General features: G+C 45.1%; 1 protein-coding gene across 1 annotated transcript in view; it reads left to right on the top strand.

The window, feature by feature from the left end:
- The window catches only part of IL23R (interleukin 23 receptor), a 69,334-nt gene extending 51,090 nt beyond the window's left edge, over positions 1 to 18,244 (top strand). Inside the window, exons 7-10 of the mRNA XM_044674672.1 lie at positions 4,575 to 4,664; positions 10,725 to 10,830; positions 15,234 to 15,324; positions 17,609 to 18,244. Coding sequence (XP_044530607.1) covers positions 4,575 to 4,664; positions 10,725 to 10,830; positions 15,234 to 15,324; positions 17,609 to 18,244 — 923 coding nt within the window. The remainder of the gene's footprint in view (positions 1 to 4,574; positions 4,665 to 10,724; positions 10,831 to 15,233; positions 15,325 to 17,608) is intronic.
- The last annotated feature ends 230 nt before the right edge of the window (positions 18,245 to 18,474 follow it).

Here is an 18,474-nt window from a genome sequence, read left to right as displayed (position 1 = left end):
CTCTCTCTCTCTCTCTCTCTCTCTCTCTCTCTCTCTCTCTCTCTCTCTCTCTCTCTCTCTCTCTCTTTCTCCTTCTCCCTCTCTCCTTCCATCTTAGAATCAATACTATGTGTTGGTTCCCAGGCAAAAGATCGTTAAGGGCTAGGCAATGGGAGTTAAGTGACTTGTCTAGGGTCACCCAGCTAGGAAGTGTCTAAGGTCAGATTTGAACCCAGACCTCCTGTCTTTAGAACTGATTTCTATTCACTGAACCCTCTAGCTGCCCCCCATGAGCTATTTTCTTCACACTAGTCCTGCCAGGTAGATAGATCCAGGATCATTACTCTATTTTGCTGATGAGGAATTGAGGGGCAAAGAACTTAAGTGACTCCCCCAGGGTTACAGAAGTGAGTGTCTGAGACTCTCTTCCTGATCATGATCATTTACCTCTAATCCCTGAAATCCTCCAAAATGGAGCCTTTCCACCTTGGGCTGGTCTGCTCTGCCCTTTGCTCAAGTTCCCTGCTGGACTGATCCTCAGCGTGCCCCGAATCTTCATGCAATGCTAAACTTCGACAGCTGTTAACATGAAGAGCAATTAAAGCTTTAAAGACTTTGGGGACCCCCTGTATAGGCCTAGCAATGTCTGATATTTTCAGCCAGTTCCAAGCTATTTCCTGGGCAGCACCATCTGTCTCCATCTAACATTCAAAGGTCTTTACTGCGCTCACACTAATTAAGGATTTGTTGCACATCTAGTTTACACTGTGCTCAGCTGGCTCCGAGTGGGGTATCAGAGTCTTCTGGGACAGACCCCCCCCCCCCGCAGATGTATGTGTCTCACCGTTATTGTATCTCCCCTTATTAGACTGCAAACATCCCAACCACGGGGGCTGTTTTCGCTTTTCTCTGCATCTCTAACGCTTAGCCCAGTGCCTGGCACAGAGCAGGCTCTAAAGAAGTATTTGTTGCTTCACTTATAATTGACATTTAAAGAGCATTTTAAGATTTACAAATCACTGAACGACCATGTTCTCGTTGGAGCTTCAAGATCTCACTGTGGGAGGTGGGGAGGTGCCCCAGACGTTATTATCCATTTTTAATTTAATTTTAAATATTTTTCTTTATTTCATTCCAATAAAAAATGTATTATTTACACATCAGTTTTCTAAATTTGCATGATTCATGCTCTCTTCCTCCCCTCTTCCCTCCCCCATCCCAGAGCTGACAAGCACTTCCACTGGGTTATCCATGTATAATATGATTTATATATAGCATATCCATGATATAGCATATCCAATATATCCATGTACTCAGAACCTATTTCCATATTGTTCATTTTTATAATAGAGTCATCTTTTAAAACCAAAATCCCAAGTCCTGTATTCATATAAACAAGTAATAAAAAGTGTAAAATGGAGATAACTGATAGCTTTCTCTCAACGTAATTGTAAGGATACACTGTGTATCCTTACTATTATTATTATTATTATTATTATTATTTGGGACAATCTTCCTTTATGGACTTTTTCAATGGTGAGCTATTATGGGTATCCCTTCCATATTGCTACTTTCTCCATAGTAGTTTCGATATATGGTTAGTTGGCAGAAGAAATTAAATGGGAATTTGGAGTGAGTTTTACAGAAGTCACAAATAGCATGCAAAGGCCAGCAGATGACAAGGGGGAGTTTAGTAACTTTTAAATGCATATAAGGTATTGTAAACAGTCCATAAAAGAAAAAGGGAAAATTGAGACTTCTCTGGTACAAAGAGAGGTCCCAAGATTTTTATGGGAATTTTCCACATCTCTGGGGTGCCTTTTTCCTAACCCTGTGATGTGGAAGAGATACCAGTATCATGTGAAAATTCTTTTTCATGCCACCTCACACCTATCATAATGGCCAATATGACAATAAAGGAAAGTGATGAGTGTTGGAGGTGATGTGACAAAATTGGGACACTAATGCATTGTTGGTGGAGTGTGAACTGATCCAATCATTCCAGAGGGCAATTTGGAACTATGCCCAAAGAGCTATAAAACAACGCTTTGATCCAGTAATATTACTACTAGGTCTGTATCCCAGAGAGATCCAAAAGAAGGGGGAAAGGACCTACTTGTACAAAAATATTTACAGCAGCAACTTTTGTGGAGGCAAAGAATTGGAAATGGAAGGGATGTCCATCCATTGGAGCATAGCTGAACAAATTGTGGTACATGCTGGTGATGGAATACTATTATACTATAAGAAATGACGAACAGGATGGTTTCAGAAAGAGCCAGAAAGACCTACATGAACTGAGACAGAGTGAATAAGCAGAACCAGGAGAACATCGTACACAGTATGTGCAATATTGTGGAACGATCAAGTGTGATGGAATTAGCTACTCTCAGCAATACAGAGATCCAGGACAATTCTGAAGGATTTAGGGTAAGGAATGCTCTCCACCTCCAGAGAAAAAACTGTTGGAGTCGGATGTAGATGAAAAAATACGATTTTTCAATTGTCTAAGTTTTTATTTGGGGGTTTGGGTTTTATGAGAGTATTCTCTTACGACAATGAACAATATGGAAATATGTTTGGCATGATAATACGTGAATAATCTAGATCAACTTGCTTACCTTCTCCAGGAGGAGGGAAGGAGACAATTTGGATCGTGTCACTTCAGAAAACATTTGTAGAAATTGTTATTGCATACGATTGGTAAAATGAACATTTCGGTGGAGCACGGTGATGATGATAATGCTTACTAATGCACACAATTCCAAAAAAGCAAACCAGGGCAGGAAAGAATTGAAAACAAAGACATATTTCCAGCAATAATTTTTTTTAATCTTTTAACTTCTGTGTATTGGCTCCTAGGTGGAAGGGTGGGCAAAGGGGATCAAGTGACTTGTCCAGGGTCACACAGCTGGGAAGTGTCCGAGGCCGGATTTGAATGCAGGACCTCCCGTCTCTAGGCCTGACTCCAGCAATAATTTTGAAACCAAGAAATGTGTTTCCGTTCTATGTATCAGATTAACAAGGGAATTGTTTTTATTTGTTTGTTTGTTTTTTGCAGCAGCAGGAAAGAACCTTTCGGTGCTGCTTTGTTGTTTCTCTTAGTAAAATGCTCTCTTCACTATGTTCAGGAAGCCACTTAGCAGAAACCTGTGCTCGATTAAGCTACTCCCAAAGAAATTCCACTGGGATTGAACAAAGCTGTTTTTCAGCCATCTCTAAGCCTGGTTGTAAAAGAACTCTGCTTGGGGAGACAACATGGTGTATACTTCGTAGGAACTCTGTGCCACTCATACACGTAGCTCCAATGCATGATTTTTCATGTCCTTAAGTGTGATTTTTAAAGAAGAGATCATTTGAACACAGAACATTTCAAACATTGGGAATACCAAGTAATTAGGGTTTGAGGATCAGAGATTTCGAGTTAGAAGGAACCTCAGAGATCTTCTAGTATACATCCTCTCATTACAGATGAGCAAATTGAAACATGCGACAATGAAGTGACTTACCAAAGGTCACACGGTTTGGAATGGCCAAAAACAGAATTCAAATCCAGGTCTTCTGATTCTAAAGTTAACACTGTTTCCACTGAACTATGCAGCCTCCTAAAGGATTAGAGATTTTAAAAACGTTTTTATAGACTTTCTTCTGTCTGAAGAGAGGGAAACACCCTTGAACTTTTATCTTGGGCAGCTTTTAAAGGAGAATCATAGATAGCTCAGTGTTCAGAGAGTCAAGGCTGGAAATAGAAAATCCTAGATTCAAATCTGATATCGGACATTTACTAGCTGTGTGACCTTGGGCAAGTCACTTAACCTCAATTGCCTAACTCTTACCACTCTTCTGACTTGGAAATGATTCTTAATTGATTCTATGAAAGAAGGGAGGATATTAAAAAAAAGAAAAGAAAGGAAAGGAGGCTCAGATGAAAAAAGCACGAAGATACTCTAGTCATAGAGAGAATCTCCTGCTGAAAGACCCCCATTCTTTCCTCCCTCCCTTTTCCCACGGCCCCTGCTTCCTGAGATCTTATTCATGGTACCATGTTGGCCAGGATCCTTGGTAAAGGCTAATTCCAAAGGCTCTGGCAGTAGCCCCCTGTCGTGCCTTGAATTTCCCCCAAATGCCTGCTAGACAAAACTGGGCTTCCTTCGCAGTGCCAAGAAAGGGGGAGCAGCCTCCTGGCAGTTGTGGAAGGGTGAGGCTGAGGCATCTTTGGGGATTCAAGGAAATGGATTGTTATACATGCCCAGGGAGGAGCCCAGAATCCAACATCTGAGCCACCTCTCTTGGCCCCAGGAAATAAAACTCCATTGGTACTTTCCATGCAGACGCCTTGCAGGATCCATAAAGCCCTGTTCTAATTTTCGGACCCCTAGTAGTGTTTATAGGCCAAGCGATCCATTCTTCTCCTTCTCATTTACCTGATCAGAAACACCTCTTTAAAGGCTGTCGCCTTTAACTCACCTTCCAAGCCAGTCAAGGTTGTTGGCTTTCTTCCATCTTCACCAGGCAAGTGGAAAAACCGGTTTGCAGACAAATCTCCAACCTCCGGCACTGTGTCATCGTGCTAACGTTGTTTCTTTTTCTCCAAGCTCCCCAGGTCGACTTGAAATCGTTCCAAGACGAGCCTCGCCATGTTGTACTCATAAATGCTTCCATCTTTAAAGACCCTTTGATTTCCGGTAAGAATAATGTCAGAGTTCCCATTTCCATGATGCTTGAAGGGTTGCCAGGTTCATCTCACACGAGCCCTGTGAGGTGGATCGTCCAAGCATATTATCTTTCCCATTTTTAAAATGAGGGAAACTGAGAGCTCTTAAATGTTGGTGCTAGAAAATGAACCCTGAAATATTGAGATGCCGATAGAAGAAGAATGTGGGACTTGGAGTAGCTGCAGTTGGCAATGCAAAGAAGTGCAAAACGAGTTCCTGTCCTCCAAGAGCTTCCATTCTAATGCTCTTGTTTTCCTCCTTGCAAAAGTTCGGCCATTTAGTTAAGTCGCTCCATTAACCATGGACTCTGTCTTGGAGCTTCATCTCTTCTCCCTCTGCTGTGTCATTGGGTGGTCTCGTCAGCTTCCGCAGATTCAATGAGTATTTCTATGGCGATGGTTCCGGAACCCCGACCTCTTTCCTGACTTTGAGTCTCACGTCTTCAGCTGCTTATTAGACACTGGAGATTGGCTCTCCTGTGGACGTCTTCAACCCATCCCGTTCAGAACTCAACTCCGTGTCTTTCCCCTCCAAACAAATACTCCTCCCTTCCAAGCTTTCTTGTTAGGATCTCACCCTCAGACTCAAAGTTGGACTCCTCACTCTCTCCCCCTCTCCATGACCACCCAATCTGTCTCTCGCATACCCCCTCATCACCTCATACTCAAACGACTGCCTCAAGTCTCTCCCCACTCCAATCCATCCACCAAAGTGATTTTCCTAATATGCGGGTCTTATCACGCCTCCCCTCGCTCCCTGGTCCAACTCAATAAACTCCAGTGGCTCCCTATTGTTTCCAGGGCCAAATAAAAAAATCCCATGGTTGGCATTCGAAGCCCTTCATCACTGAGCCTTCTCCTAATCTTCTGGTCTTAGACTTTTCTCTCTACTATGTACTCTTCGAAGCAAGGACACGGACTCCCTCGCTGTGCTAGGAACAAGACCCTCCATCTCTTGGCGTTTTTTCTGGCTGTGTTCCATGCCTGGCATGTTCTCTCTTCTCATCTCTGTCTCTCAGCTTCCTCGGCCTCCTTGACGTCCCAGCCGCAATCCCAGCATCCACAGAAGGCCTTTCCCAACCCCTCTTAACCCTGGTCCTTTTCTTCTCTTAACGCTCCCCTAGTTATCCTGCCTAGACCCAGTTGGGGCATGTTCCTTACTTGTTGTCACGCCTTTTAGATGGGGAGCCCCTTGGGGTGCAGATTATCTTTTGCCTCTTTTTGGATCCACCAGTGTGTGCTAAGTGTCGGGGACTTTGGGGGGAAGCCAGAGGAGGTGGCAACACGTCCACCTGAATCTATTCAGATCTGGAAGGAGCGGCCACAGGGACCTAGAAAGGCTTCATGAATCTTCAAGGAAATGGAGAATTCCGTGAGGCAGGAGTGGGGAGGCGCAGCCTAGGCTTGGAGGACAGCCTGTGCGAAGGCAGAGAGACGGGACGTGGCGTTTCCTGTGCGCGAGGAGCAGAGGGTGAAGGGACGCCTGCAGACCGCACCAGTAGGAAAGGTCCAGCGGCAGAGATCTGGGACTGCCTCAGGAAGAGCCCGTGTTCCACGCCGAAGGAATCAATGGCCTGGAGTTTGTTGAGTGGCCGGAGGAGAGGCAGGTGATGTGATCCGCCTGCTGAATCAGGAAGATCACTTTATCTGCTCCCACGATGAATCGATGAATCGCAGCGGGACGAGAGCTGAGGCACAGAGACCGGCGACAAGGCTAGTGCTCTAGTCCAGGCAAGAGCTGATGAATAGCCGAAGCAGAGAGATCAGGAGACGTGGAAATAACAACGACACACTAGAATTGATGCGACGTCTTAAGGTTCCCAAAGGTGCTTTCCGGCTGTTACTCATTTACAGAAGCCCTGGCGGGAGACGCTATTAGCATTCCAATTTCACAGATGAGGAACCTGAGACTGAAGGAGGATAACCCACTTAACCGTAGTCACTCAACTAGTAAATGCCTGGGGCAGGATTTGAACTCAGATCTTGCCCACTCCAGGCTCACCCCTCTATATATCTATAGTGTTGCCCCGATGCCAGAGATGCTGTAGGGAATAGATTCAGCAGGCTTGGGCAGCTGATGGGATTTGGGGGTGAGAGGAGTCGAAGAGGGCGCTTTGCTTGTAAACTGGGTTATTGGGAGAAGAGCGATTCTCTCTCTGGGACACTCCCCCTGCTGGCTTGTTTCCGAGTTCACACAGAATTATTAATGGCTGCTCTTCAGGTCCCATCATTCAATCTGTCTGACTGCACTTAATTGTCCTTTTACCAGTTCAACAGCACATTCCTTTTCCATAAAAATAACATGGAAGACTTGCTAAAATTCTTGCTGAAATCTAGGCAGATTAGGCCCACAGCATTTCCTGAAGCTACTGCTCTAATAACCCTGTCCCGAAATCTAACTTGTTCTCTTTAAGCAGCTCATCCTTTGCTGCCTCAAAGATCTTCAGAATTTCTTTATTGACAAGTTCCCCTCCCGGGCTGACTTCCCTAGAGAATCTGAAGCCATAGAATGGCGTCTAACCTTTCTCTGAACCCTAAGAAAGAGGGGGTACATGCCTGGGGATACCTAACTCTCCTCTACTTTCCTGCCACAAATTCTGCTCACTTTCTCCCAAATTTTATCTTTTCACACCAACCAGTTCCTCTTTGTTGGCTAGTATTCGCAATGATTAAATCGCAATCTTTTCCTGTTTTGCAGGGATGGGCCATCTTTTTATGGGGTTAACCCTTCTCTCTGGCTCCATTATAAATTCCTTCAGGGCAGAGCCTGGGACTTCTCCTTCCTTGAAATATAACCCCCACCTACTAGTATGAAGCTAGTCTGAAGCAGCTGTTTCTAGAGTGATCCCGTTGGGGCATACAGAGATAACCAGTCATGGTACAGTGACAGCCCACAGGATTTAAGAACCCAGGTTCCTAGATCTTGTGTTCTAGATCCCTGAGTCATCACTGGACATACATCAGAGATGCAGCGAACAGATGAACTGTTACTCCTTCGTCATCCGGGAAATGGGTCCAGTTTATGACTTGGCCACTAACGAAGACATCCAAGATCACATCTAATTGGCAGACCTAAGACTTTCCTGAACTACCAACATTCATTCAATGCTCCCAGCAGGTGATATAAGCCAAATGGAAGCCTAAGTCAAAGCCAGGAGCACAGGATTCCTCCCACACTCAACTTGGCACACAACTACGGCCATGCCAACCATAGCGTTTTAGATGTGTAAGAGAAGCCTTGCAGAGAGGCAATGAATGGCCCCAGGAGTTGAGCAGGAAAGGGTGAGATGGATGATGGATAGCCTTCAGGAAACTCCAAAGCTCTCTTCCTGACCCTAAACTTCCCTTTGATGTTAGCCCATCTTTTCCTAACCAAAAGTCTACCAATGTTGCTAGATAGCGAGGAAACCCGGACTCCAAAAATGTCTAAAGAATTAAAATGAGGGCAAGGGAGGGGCGCAGGGGACAGTATAGGACCAATGAGGAACTTGGAATAGGAACAGAGGAGATTTCACCAAGGAAATGTATGATAGGAAGGGAAGATGTGGCAAGAGGTAGGCAGCCACATCACTACTCTGGTATCCCTGTGATGCCAGGTTAAGAGAAAGCTAGGAAGACCCCCCAGGATTCTCCATGACCGAGAAATACACAAGCTTAAAAAACACTGAGTCCCAAAGATAATGAGCTCAAGGCATAATAAATAGTCCATTTGCTCCATTAGGATCTTTGCGATGTTAAGGGGGCCCTCCACAATGAGGAAGGACCTGGTGAACTTATGGATAGGCACAGACGAATTCCACAGAGTGGACAAGCAGGAATGGGTTGACATCTATAACATCCACACTGGTGGGTCATGCATCTATTAGATTGTCTGAATATTGCAGTGTATGCCTTGAACACAGTACACATTCAGTCAGTCAACAAGCACTTAGTCAACAAGTAATGTGTTTGGGGAGCTAAACTTCTGGGAACACAAAAACAGGGAAAAAGAAAGTCCCTGAGCACAAAGGGCACTTTAATGGGAAAAGACATAAAGGGAAACTTAAGCCTAGGGAGTCAGGAATGAAGGTATTCTATAGCCCGGAGAGAAATGAGACATGGCTGGCCTGGGCATCCTCCTTAATTAGAGGTTCTAGAAGGATCCAAATGAATCAGAAGAAGAGACCACAAGGGCAGCGTAACTTAACTCCAATGTGTGAATTCAGAGGATGGAGTGAGCATCTTTGGATGAAGAGGTTTCTGGCGCATGGTAGAGAAGGTCTGAAGAGCAGCCTGGAGAAGAAGGAACCTTCTTTTTTAAAACTCAGGAAAAGGTTCATTGAATGGTTTGATAATTTTTTTAATGTCAATCAACCAAAAATAAGTTGAATATGTCATACGGTCAAAGAAAAAATAAAAGTAAAGCAACCAACATTTTATTCCCTTTAGATAATGGCTGTCTCTATAAGATTTATAAAATTATAAAATCTCAAGGTCAGAAGTGACCTTGGTGCCCACTGAGCCCATCATGTACCTGAGCCAATAAGTGTACAAGGCATTGTGTGGGGTGCTGGAGCATACAAACAGAACATGGAAAACAGTCTTTGGCTTCAAGAAATTTCCATTCTAGTTGGGCTGGGGAAGGAGGCAGGGCTAAAACTTGTTAAGGAAGGAAATGACTCAGCATGGTCAACATTCCAGCACAATAGCCTAGCCTGTATATATATAGTAGTGTGCAGGTGCCCAATAATGTTGGGTGAATATGGATGGATGGATGGATGGATGGATGGATGGATGGATGGATGGACAGGCAGATGGGTGGGTACACAGATAGAAAAATGGATAGTTGGATAGGTAGACAAATGAATGTATTCATATCCCATAATGCCCTGCATTTTTAATCTAATGGAGGGACAATGCAGATCTTGCCAAGACGATTTGGGGAGCTTGCTCCTCTAGTTCTGTGAAGACAAACAATGCTGTGTTCAACAAATTGGAAGGAGTGCTCTTCTTTATCTTGAAAATGGAGGCAAATTGGACATGAATATGGTTTATTTTGCACAGAAGGTTAAAAAGAAACAGAAACCAAACAAACAAAAATCCAGACCAGAGGGTGGACCCCATTGAACTCCATTTTGCTACCTGTGAAGGGTGATTGAGAATTCTCCCCTGGATCAGACCAACCAAATTAGGTGCATAACTAAAGAGGGCTCCACCAAAAGAGGCACACACAGTACCAAAAGGTATTGAATCTGACCACCTTTTCAGAAACTCTCCGATGCCAGACCTCCACGCACGGAAGCTTTCCTGAGTGAAAGGTTATATTTAGAGAAGAACCTTACCTATCAAAACAGAGGCTCTCCACCATGCAGAAAGAAAGAAAGAAATGTAAAAGGGGATTCAAATGTTCATTCTCACATTTGGTCCATTAATGCTATTGTTGAAAATGAGGGAAGAAATCCTATTTCAAAAGAAAAATTCCCATCTCTCCTATTCCCAAGCACTTGCTCAACTAATAAATATTCAACGAAGGATAGATGGATGAGTCAACTGATTGGCTTCCAACGTTCTCTTTTAGCCTCTACCTCCAAGGTCATTGTTTGCTCAAACCAAGGACTTTGCTTGGAATGGAACCAGCTTTCATGAATGTCTGTCTGAACACTGAATCAGTTCACAGGCTTTAAAAACCAACCTTCCCAGCAGGCAGCAGAGGGGAATAACATTAATTCTGTCTCCCGGAGAACATTGCCATTATCTCTTGGACCGTGACGCACTAAGCATCCCTCTGTTGACCACGCTCATCCATTTACGATGGTTTCCCACATCCACTGGCTCCTTCATGGTGGCTTGCTCTGGAATTCACTATTACAGTCTCCAGTGTGTGGCTGGCTAGAAGACCGAAACCCATAAAGCAGAATCGCTTTACTTCTCACCTCCTGCCCCCTTGCAGAGACATCCATGGTCTAATGGTACATTCTAAAGAGAGAAAGCAGATTCGGTTGTTTTTCAGCTACAGCAAAAGCCAAGCCCTTGTCTTTTTCCCCTGTTTCAGGCAATAGAAATCCCAGCGCTGGACTTCTGACTGGAATGGTCCTTGGTGTCACGGTGCTATCTGCTCTTTTCTTGACTGTGATATTTAAACAATCACTCAGAGTTAGGTAAGTGTGTCATCATCATGTCATTCCCTCCATCTCCAGGTCACCAAACACCAGATGGAGGCATGTTTATAATACCAAAGCAGAGCTGGCTGGTCAGTTAATTCCATGAAAAATAATCCCATCAATCACTTGGATATTTTTGGCCTCGTACCCAACAACTGCTTTAGCTTTTTTCACCCAACTGCCTGAATGGATTTCCCCCCCCTTAAATCCACTCAAATATATCAATCAGAAAACATTTGGTAGGTGTTTATTCTTTGCCAAGAAATTGCTTTGCATTAAGGATTCAGTGCCAGGAGGGAACTTTATAGTCTATCGGGAAAGTTCATAGGTGCAAGTATAGGTAGAACAAATATAATCTGAATAAGATTTAGGAACATCGACGGTCTCATCCTCTCAAGTGCAATGAGCTGTTGTGAATCTGAGGGGCCGCATCCCCGAACTGCAATGAGTGAGTAGCTTCTTCTTGTTTCTTTCCTCTTTAAATAAGCCAAACCACCCTTGTCTGTTTTCCCCTCAAAAAGTGTAACTTTACCAAAAAGCAAAATGCATTTCAAAAATTAAGCCGGGGGCAGCTGGGTAACTCAGTGGATGGAGAGTCAGGCCTAGAGACAGGAGGTCCTAGGTTTAAATCCAGCCTCAGACACTTCCCAGCTGTGTGACCCTGGGCAAGTCACTTGACCCCCATTGCCTACCCTTACCACTCTTCCACCTATGAGACAATACACCGAAGTTAAGGGTTAAAAAAAAATTTTAATTAAAAACAAAAGAGTTAATAAAAGAGGTCAGCTGGGTAGCTCAGTGGATTGAGAGTCAGGCCTAGAGACAGGAGGTCCTAGGTTCAAATTTGACCTCAGACACTTCCCAGCTGTGTGACCCTGGACAAGTCACTTGACCCCCATTGCCTACCCTGACCATTCTTCTGCCTTGAACCCAATACACAGTATTGACTCCAAGATGGAAGGCAGGGGTTAAAAAAAATTAACTCTGAGGGATTTATGGTAAAGATGCTACCCACGTTCAGAGGAAGGACTGCAGGAGAGGAAACATATAAGATAAACAATTGCTTGAACGCATGGGTTGAGGCGGACATGATTGGGGATGTAGACTCGAAACTACCACCCCAATGCAACTACCAACAATTTGGAAATAGGTCTATGATCAAGGACATGTTAAAACCAGTGGAAATGTGCGTTGGCCATGGGTGGGGGGAGAGCGGAGGGTGAAGGGGAAAGTAGGGGCATGAAGTATGTAAACAGGTTAAAAATGAATATTAATAAATGTTTAATAACTTGAAAAAAATTAAGCCAACCACAATGAAGATCTCAGTAGGAACTCCTGGGAGGGTCAGAATTGAATCTGACCCCAACCTCAGAGTCATTCTTTGGAGTTCTTCTGGCTTGTCTGGTTTGTCTGAATGGGGTTGGCATGACTATTCTTTTCAAAGCACCCTCCTAATTTCTAAAAGCAAATGCTATGATTGAAGTTTGGGCTATAAGCTTCTAACTGAGCTTGAGGGCAGATGGAGAATCAAGAAGAGAAAGGAAGAGGAGGGGGGAAGGAGGGAAAAAGTATGGTGGAGACAAAGAACTGTCATTGCTGGCTGAAGAGAAAGATGGCCGATTCATTGGGAAATCCCTTGGGATTTGTGTGTGTGTGTGTGTGTGCTGGTTCTGCTCTTTATTATGGGTGTCCTTGAAGAAAATGGAGAGGGTCGGGCATCCTGCTCTGTGGGGATTGGCAAGAGAAAGTGGGAACATGCAGCTCAAAGCGCAGAAGGCTGGGAAGGGATTAGGGGTGCCGGGTGACTCCCCATATTGGAAGGGCTATTGATGGAGGAAGGATTGGCCTTGTTCTGCTCGTCTCTTGATGTCAAGACCAGGAACAGGGAGGCGCCTTCCTACCAGCTGTCCTGAATGGGAATGGGCTGCCTTGAGCAGTGATGGGGTCTCCCTCCCTGGAGGGCTTTAAAGGGAGGCTGGAAGATTCTTTGTTGGGTGTGTTGCGGAGAGGAATCTTCCTGTTCTTGGACCAGAGGGCTGCTGAGGTCTCTTCTGTAATAACATTTCAAGCATGAAGTGAGCCAGATGGAATCATCTTCACCAAGCTGTGAAGAGCCGGGCCTTCTCCCAGAACCTGCTCCATCATTTCAGGTGGCCTTGAATTAAGCTTGGCAGAAGCCCTTCGAGCCTGGGCTTTGCAGAAAATCATCAACATGACGAGCATGAACCAAAGATTCCCAATTAGCTTCCCAGAACAAATGGGAAAGTGGCACCGAAGACCAGCCTTCTGTTGGCAAAGCTTCCTAGGCACAGGGGTGCGGCAGGAAATGTTTTTGACTTGATTAATACGCTTTAAGAGAGGAAGAGAAAGGAACGTGATTTTAAAGCCAAGTTAATTGTTATGCATAGGAACATATCCTGTTATTGAATGATCAGCTGGGAATTGTTTGTCAAATCCTCATCTAGGAAACAGAAATGGAAATAAGCTTGGAAAAACATTTTGAATGATACTAAGCGGGAGAGGGGGATCCACTGGGAGAGGAGGTTCCTCCTGAGCTGTCCAGGCTTCTGTCCAATGGAGGAGCCAGTCATCAGGCCGCCAAGCTCATCCATCCATCCATCCAACCATCCACCTCGATCAGAACATCAATGCACCCTCGTGATCCATGCTAGGAATTGGAGACACAAAGCCAACAGGGAGACGGTTTCTACCCTCAAGAATCTTACAGCCCGGACGCATGTTTAAGGAGAAAATGGGAAATATGTTGTCAGCAGATAAAGGGGGAGGAGAGAGGGGAGGCTAGAGCAGCTGGGGACGATCAGGAACATGGTTCAAAGCTGGGGTCGGGGAATTTTTCTAAATTAATATTTTGAGGGGCAGCTGGGTAGCTCAGTGGATGGAGAGTCAGGCCTAGAGACGGGAGATCCTGGGTTCAAATCTGGCCTCAGCCACTTCCCAGCTGTGTGACCCTGGGCAAGTCACTTGACCCCCATTGCCCACCCTTACCACTCTTCCACCTAGGAGCCAATACACAGAAGTTAAGGGTTTAAGATTTTTTTAAATAATAAATTAATATTTTGATAACTATTTCAGGTCCACAAGCATTTATTAAGCACCCACTAAGGGTCAGGCGCTGTGCTGAGAACTGGGAATAAAAAGATCATCAAAACAGTTCTTACCCTCAAGGAGCTTCCATTCTAAGGGAGGGAGGTCGGAGACAACAAGTAGCAGGGGAAGGAGGAGACAAGTACCTCTGCCCATTATGTGCCAGCTCCTGGGCTAAGCACTGTATAGATATCTCATTAGCCCAAAGAGGTAGATGCTATTATTCCCATTTACATCTGAGGAAACTGAGGCAGACAGAGGTTAATTGACTTGCCTAGGTTCCCACAGCCCGTCAGCATCTGAGGTTGGATTTGAACCTGGGTCTTCCTGGTTCCTGGCCTAGCATTCTATTCACTGAATTACCAAGCTGGTAACTATTTCAATATAATTGCCTTTCTCTTTTATTTTGTGCATTTAAAATCTTATTTGGAGAAGAGGTCCACAGGCTTGACCTGACTAATTGCCCAACTCCGGCGACTCAGTTTCTTCATTTACCAAATAAGACTTGGAAGAGATGATCGCCAAGGTCCTTGCTGGCTCTTGGGACTTAAAAGGGAGCTGAAAGCAGAATGTTTATAACCTCTAAAAATTCAGACTGGACCACTTTTTTATCTCAATTTCTTTTACAATCCTCTTCACACAAAACAAATCTCATTTACTCTGTCCCAGAAAAGCAGCCTTATCTGCTCTCTCTGCTTAGTACAGACCCTGGGATATAGCAGGCAATTAATAAATGGTAATTTCTTCCCTATCTCTCCAGACCTTCTATTAGAAAAACACTAATATCTCTAAAGGGCAGCCAGGTAATACAGTGATTAGAGAGCTGGTCTTAGAGTCAGGAAGCCCTGAGTTCAATCTGACCTCAGACACTTCCTAGCTGAATGACCCTGGGCAAGTCACTTCACCCTGTTTGCCTCAGTTTCCTCATCTGTAAAATGGGTTAGAGAAGAAAATAGCCAACCACTCTAGTATCTTTGCCAAGAAAACCCCCTAATGGGTCACAAAGAGGAGGACAGGGCTGAACTACTACTACTATTTTTAATAGTTCTTCCTAAGAAGCCTATAAGGTAGGTAGACTCTTGTAAGTACTATTATCCCTATTTTTCAGAAAAGGAATTGAGAGTCATAGTCTAACTGAAGAAAATGTGAGTGTGAGCATCCCAGCCCGGACTCTTTCTGGAGTCTTCCATTCAAACCTCTTCCTAGGAGACTGTCAGACCTGAATAGAATGGAATTTGGCGAGCCAGAGCCTTCTTGTAATGTCTCATTTTGTTGTTGTTGTTGTTTTTTTTAAGAATTAAAAGAAGACTCCTGTTGTTCCTACCAACTTGGCTTCATGAAGATGTTCCCAATGTGAGAATTAATTGTGCCCTGAAAACCCTCCAGGTAAATGCTGCCCCAGCCAGTGATGGTTGGGAGTAGGGGGGGGACCGGGAAGGAGGAGGGTGTTCTTGGGAATGGAGAGGGTCCAAAGTGTGATCATTTTATGTTCTAATTTTTTTTTAAACCCTTGTACTTCGGTGTATTGTCTCATAGGTGGAAGATTGGTAAGGGTGGGCAATGGGGGTCAAGTGACTTGTCCAGGGTCACACAGCTGGGAAGTGGCTGAGGTCAAATTTGAACCTAGGACCTCCTGTCTCTAGGCCTGACTCTCACTCCACTGAGCTACCCAGCTGCCCCTCTAATTTTAAAAATAAATAATTTAGTATGACTGACAACAAAGTACCCTGAAAGGGGACAAGGAGTCGATGGGGGAAAAAATAAGACTGTTGGGTGGGTTTGGGAGTTGGGAAGCCCAGAGTTCAAGTCCCTTCTCTGACACCTCCTGACTGAGTCATTCTGGACAAGATGTCTCTGGGCCCCTAGGCAGCAACCTAAGATCACAGAGTAAAGAGCACAAAGCCATCTGTATTGGTGGAGGGAGTTTGCCCACTGGAAGTTTCCTACATGGATGAATCCCCAGATAGGAAAACAAATACAAAAGAAAAAGGAATAGCACTGCATCCTTCCAGACACATTTTGTGTACATACAGCTTATATTCTGGAAACTCTGAGAGTGTTAACTTTGTCGCTACTATGTTGAGGCCGTACCCCAACCTGTCTTGTGGGTTACCTCAGTTGATAATGGGCGACTTGTCATTTGGGGTCTTCAGACAAGATGGGAGGAGCACTGAGTGGAGAGCTTAGAAAGGAACATCTGGTCGGAAGACAAAATGGCGGCATGGCCCCTTCTGGCTCATGGGATCTGAGGGTTCTGTGGCCCTCAGTTCTTCCTTAGTGAACTTGCTGTCCACACTTTCCAAAAGCAATAAATATATGAATTTCCCAATTGCTAATTCCCTCTCCTCACCGTAGTGTGCTTAGCTGATGTGCACATGTTTGGTATTTGTAGGTACAAACAGATTGGCATGGATCTGGCATTTCTCTATCTGTGCACGTGCTCTTTCCACCAGGAGAATGCCCGGCACTGGAGGGCAGCGTCTTTGAGCTTTTGTCTTTTATATCTGGCTCCCTGGAACAGAGCTGGCCATGCTAGATGCTTTAGAGCATCTCACCGGGAGTGGGAATTGTCTACTGCCTTTCTTTTTATCTCTGCACTTAGAACAGTGTCTGGCATGTAGTGGGTGCCAAATAAATGTTTATTGGCTGACTTAATGAATGAAAAGAAGACCAGCAATGTGGGGGACTGACAACGTCCCTTCGACAAAGACTTCCCAATATCAATTCCTAAATGAAAGATTTTTCCATAGTGTGGTCTACCGTCTGCCGTGTCTCACTCTACTTGTGGGGTGACCTTTAAATGCCCACCAATCCTTCCTCATTCAACTGAGCAATGAAGCAAACATACACAGAGCACCTACTGTATGCCAGGACCTGTGTTGTGTCCCGCCATATTGGATAGAACCGGCTTTGGAGTCAGGAAGACCTGACTCACCTATTTGTCATTTCAGTCACCAAGCAAAAAGCATTTATTAAGCACTTGCTGTGTGCCACGCTAAGGATACGAATGCAAGCAAAAAGAAAAACAGTTCCTACCTTTGAGGAGATCCCATTCCAATGGAAGAAGACAACACATTAAAGAAGTTGAAATGCTGGAGGGAAAGATGGTGGAGGGAGGTTCTGGGGCGAGAAGGCAGCTGGGTCATGGCAGCCAAGGCAGAGAATCAGAAACACGGTCAGGAGGGGAATAAAGCAGGATCGGTGCGGGCCCATCCTCATGGAGGCCCTGGAAGGAACTCACAAATGGGAGAACATTCAGAGCCGCTTCCAATCTGCCCTGGGAAATGGGAGGTTCCTCAGTGGCACTTTCCTATGCCAAGAGAATCAGATCCAGAATAAAAATGCATACAGGCATACATACATACATATATATATATATATATATATATATATATATATATATATATATCTCATAAATGGGGGCACAAAGAGTCAAAGAGAACTAAACAACCAAAATGTGCATATGTACAGATATCTATACACACATATATTACAAAAGTGCTGGATTCGCATTCAGCATATTCACTAAGAAAAGTAGGAAAGAAGATGAGGGGAAGGAATGGTCAAGAAAAAGGGAGGCTGGGCAAAAGCAGAATGGAGGCAGAATCCTGAGCTTTCTGGCCTTCTGGGATTTCTTTTGTAGAAATGATGCATTTTTTCTCTCTCCTAGGAAATAAATGAATTTATAATGAATCATCCCGGTGAGCCGTTCCTGGATCCGGACCCAATCATCACAGAGGTAGAAGAAACCTTCCTCCACAAAGAACGGCCACCCGCACACTCCCAGGTGGAAAGCACGGCCGAGCTCGTGGCCATCGGGGACCGCCTGGAAAGCTCTCCGCTGGAGGATCTAACCGTGTCTTACCTCCCAGCCCCCAGCACCGGCTACAAACCGCAGATCTCCCATTTGTCTCCTTTGGAGAACCCTCCCTGTGAGACGAGCGAGCCGGGAATCTCAGCCCTCGAATTCCGAGGCGATTCCCTGGGCTTGGGCAAGAACGTTGTGATCAGAAACTGTCCGAGCCCAGTTTTCCCCAGCTCCAGCCCGAGTGCTGGGAGGGACTTTTTATCCCTGGAAAAAATAGGCCTCGTCCTTGACCACAGTGAAAGTGGTCCGGTGGAAGGACCAGAAGAGGCCGACGTGGAGGCTCTGATGCTCCTGGAAAAACAGCCGTCCAGGGAGAGTCTTCTGGAGCAGACCCTGCTGCCCGACGCCCTGGCCTCGTGTTTGAGGGTCACCGGTGGGGAGGAGGCCCCAGAGGTACGCTCTTACTTTCCACAGAGGTTCGGAAGGCCATTTCCATAAAGAAGATCGTCTCCTTCCAATGGAGAGATTTTGTCCCGTTGGGAGCCGACACCCCAAATGGATTCGGCTGGAACGTTACTGGCTGGCCTGAAGCCTTCTTCGTCCTCTTCTGGGTGATCTGTCCGGCACGTGCCTGAGGGTCAGAGGGAGCAGGGATGGGTGTGAGCTGGGAAGAGCCCAGGCCCCTTCATCTCCAAGCCCTAGTTTTCTCCTCTCTCCCGCTGGTCTCT

Source organism: Gracilinanus agilis, chromosome 4 (genome assembly GCF_016433145.1).
Source record: "Gracilinanus agilis isolate LMUSP501 chromosome 4, AgileGrace, whole genome shotgun sequence".
In the NCBI taxonomy this organism is placed as follows: domain Eukaryota; kingdom Metazoa; phylum Chordata; class Mammalia; order Didelphimorphia; family Didelphidae; genus Gracilinanus; species Gracilinanus agilis.
This window is presented reverse-complemented; position numbering and strand designations above follow the sequence as displayed.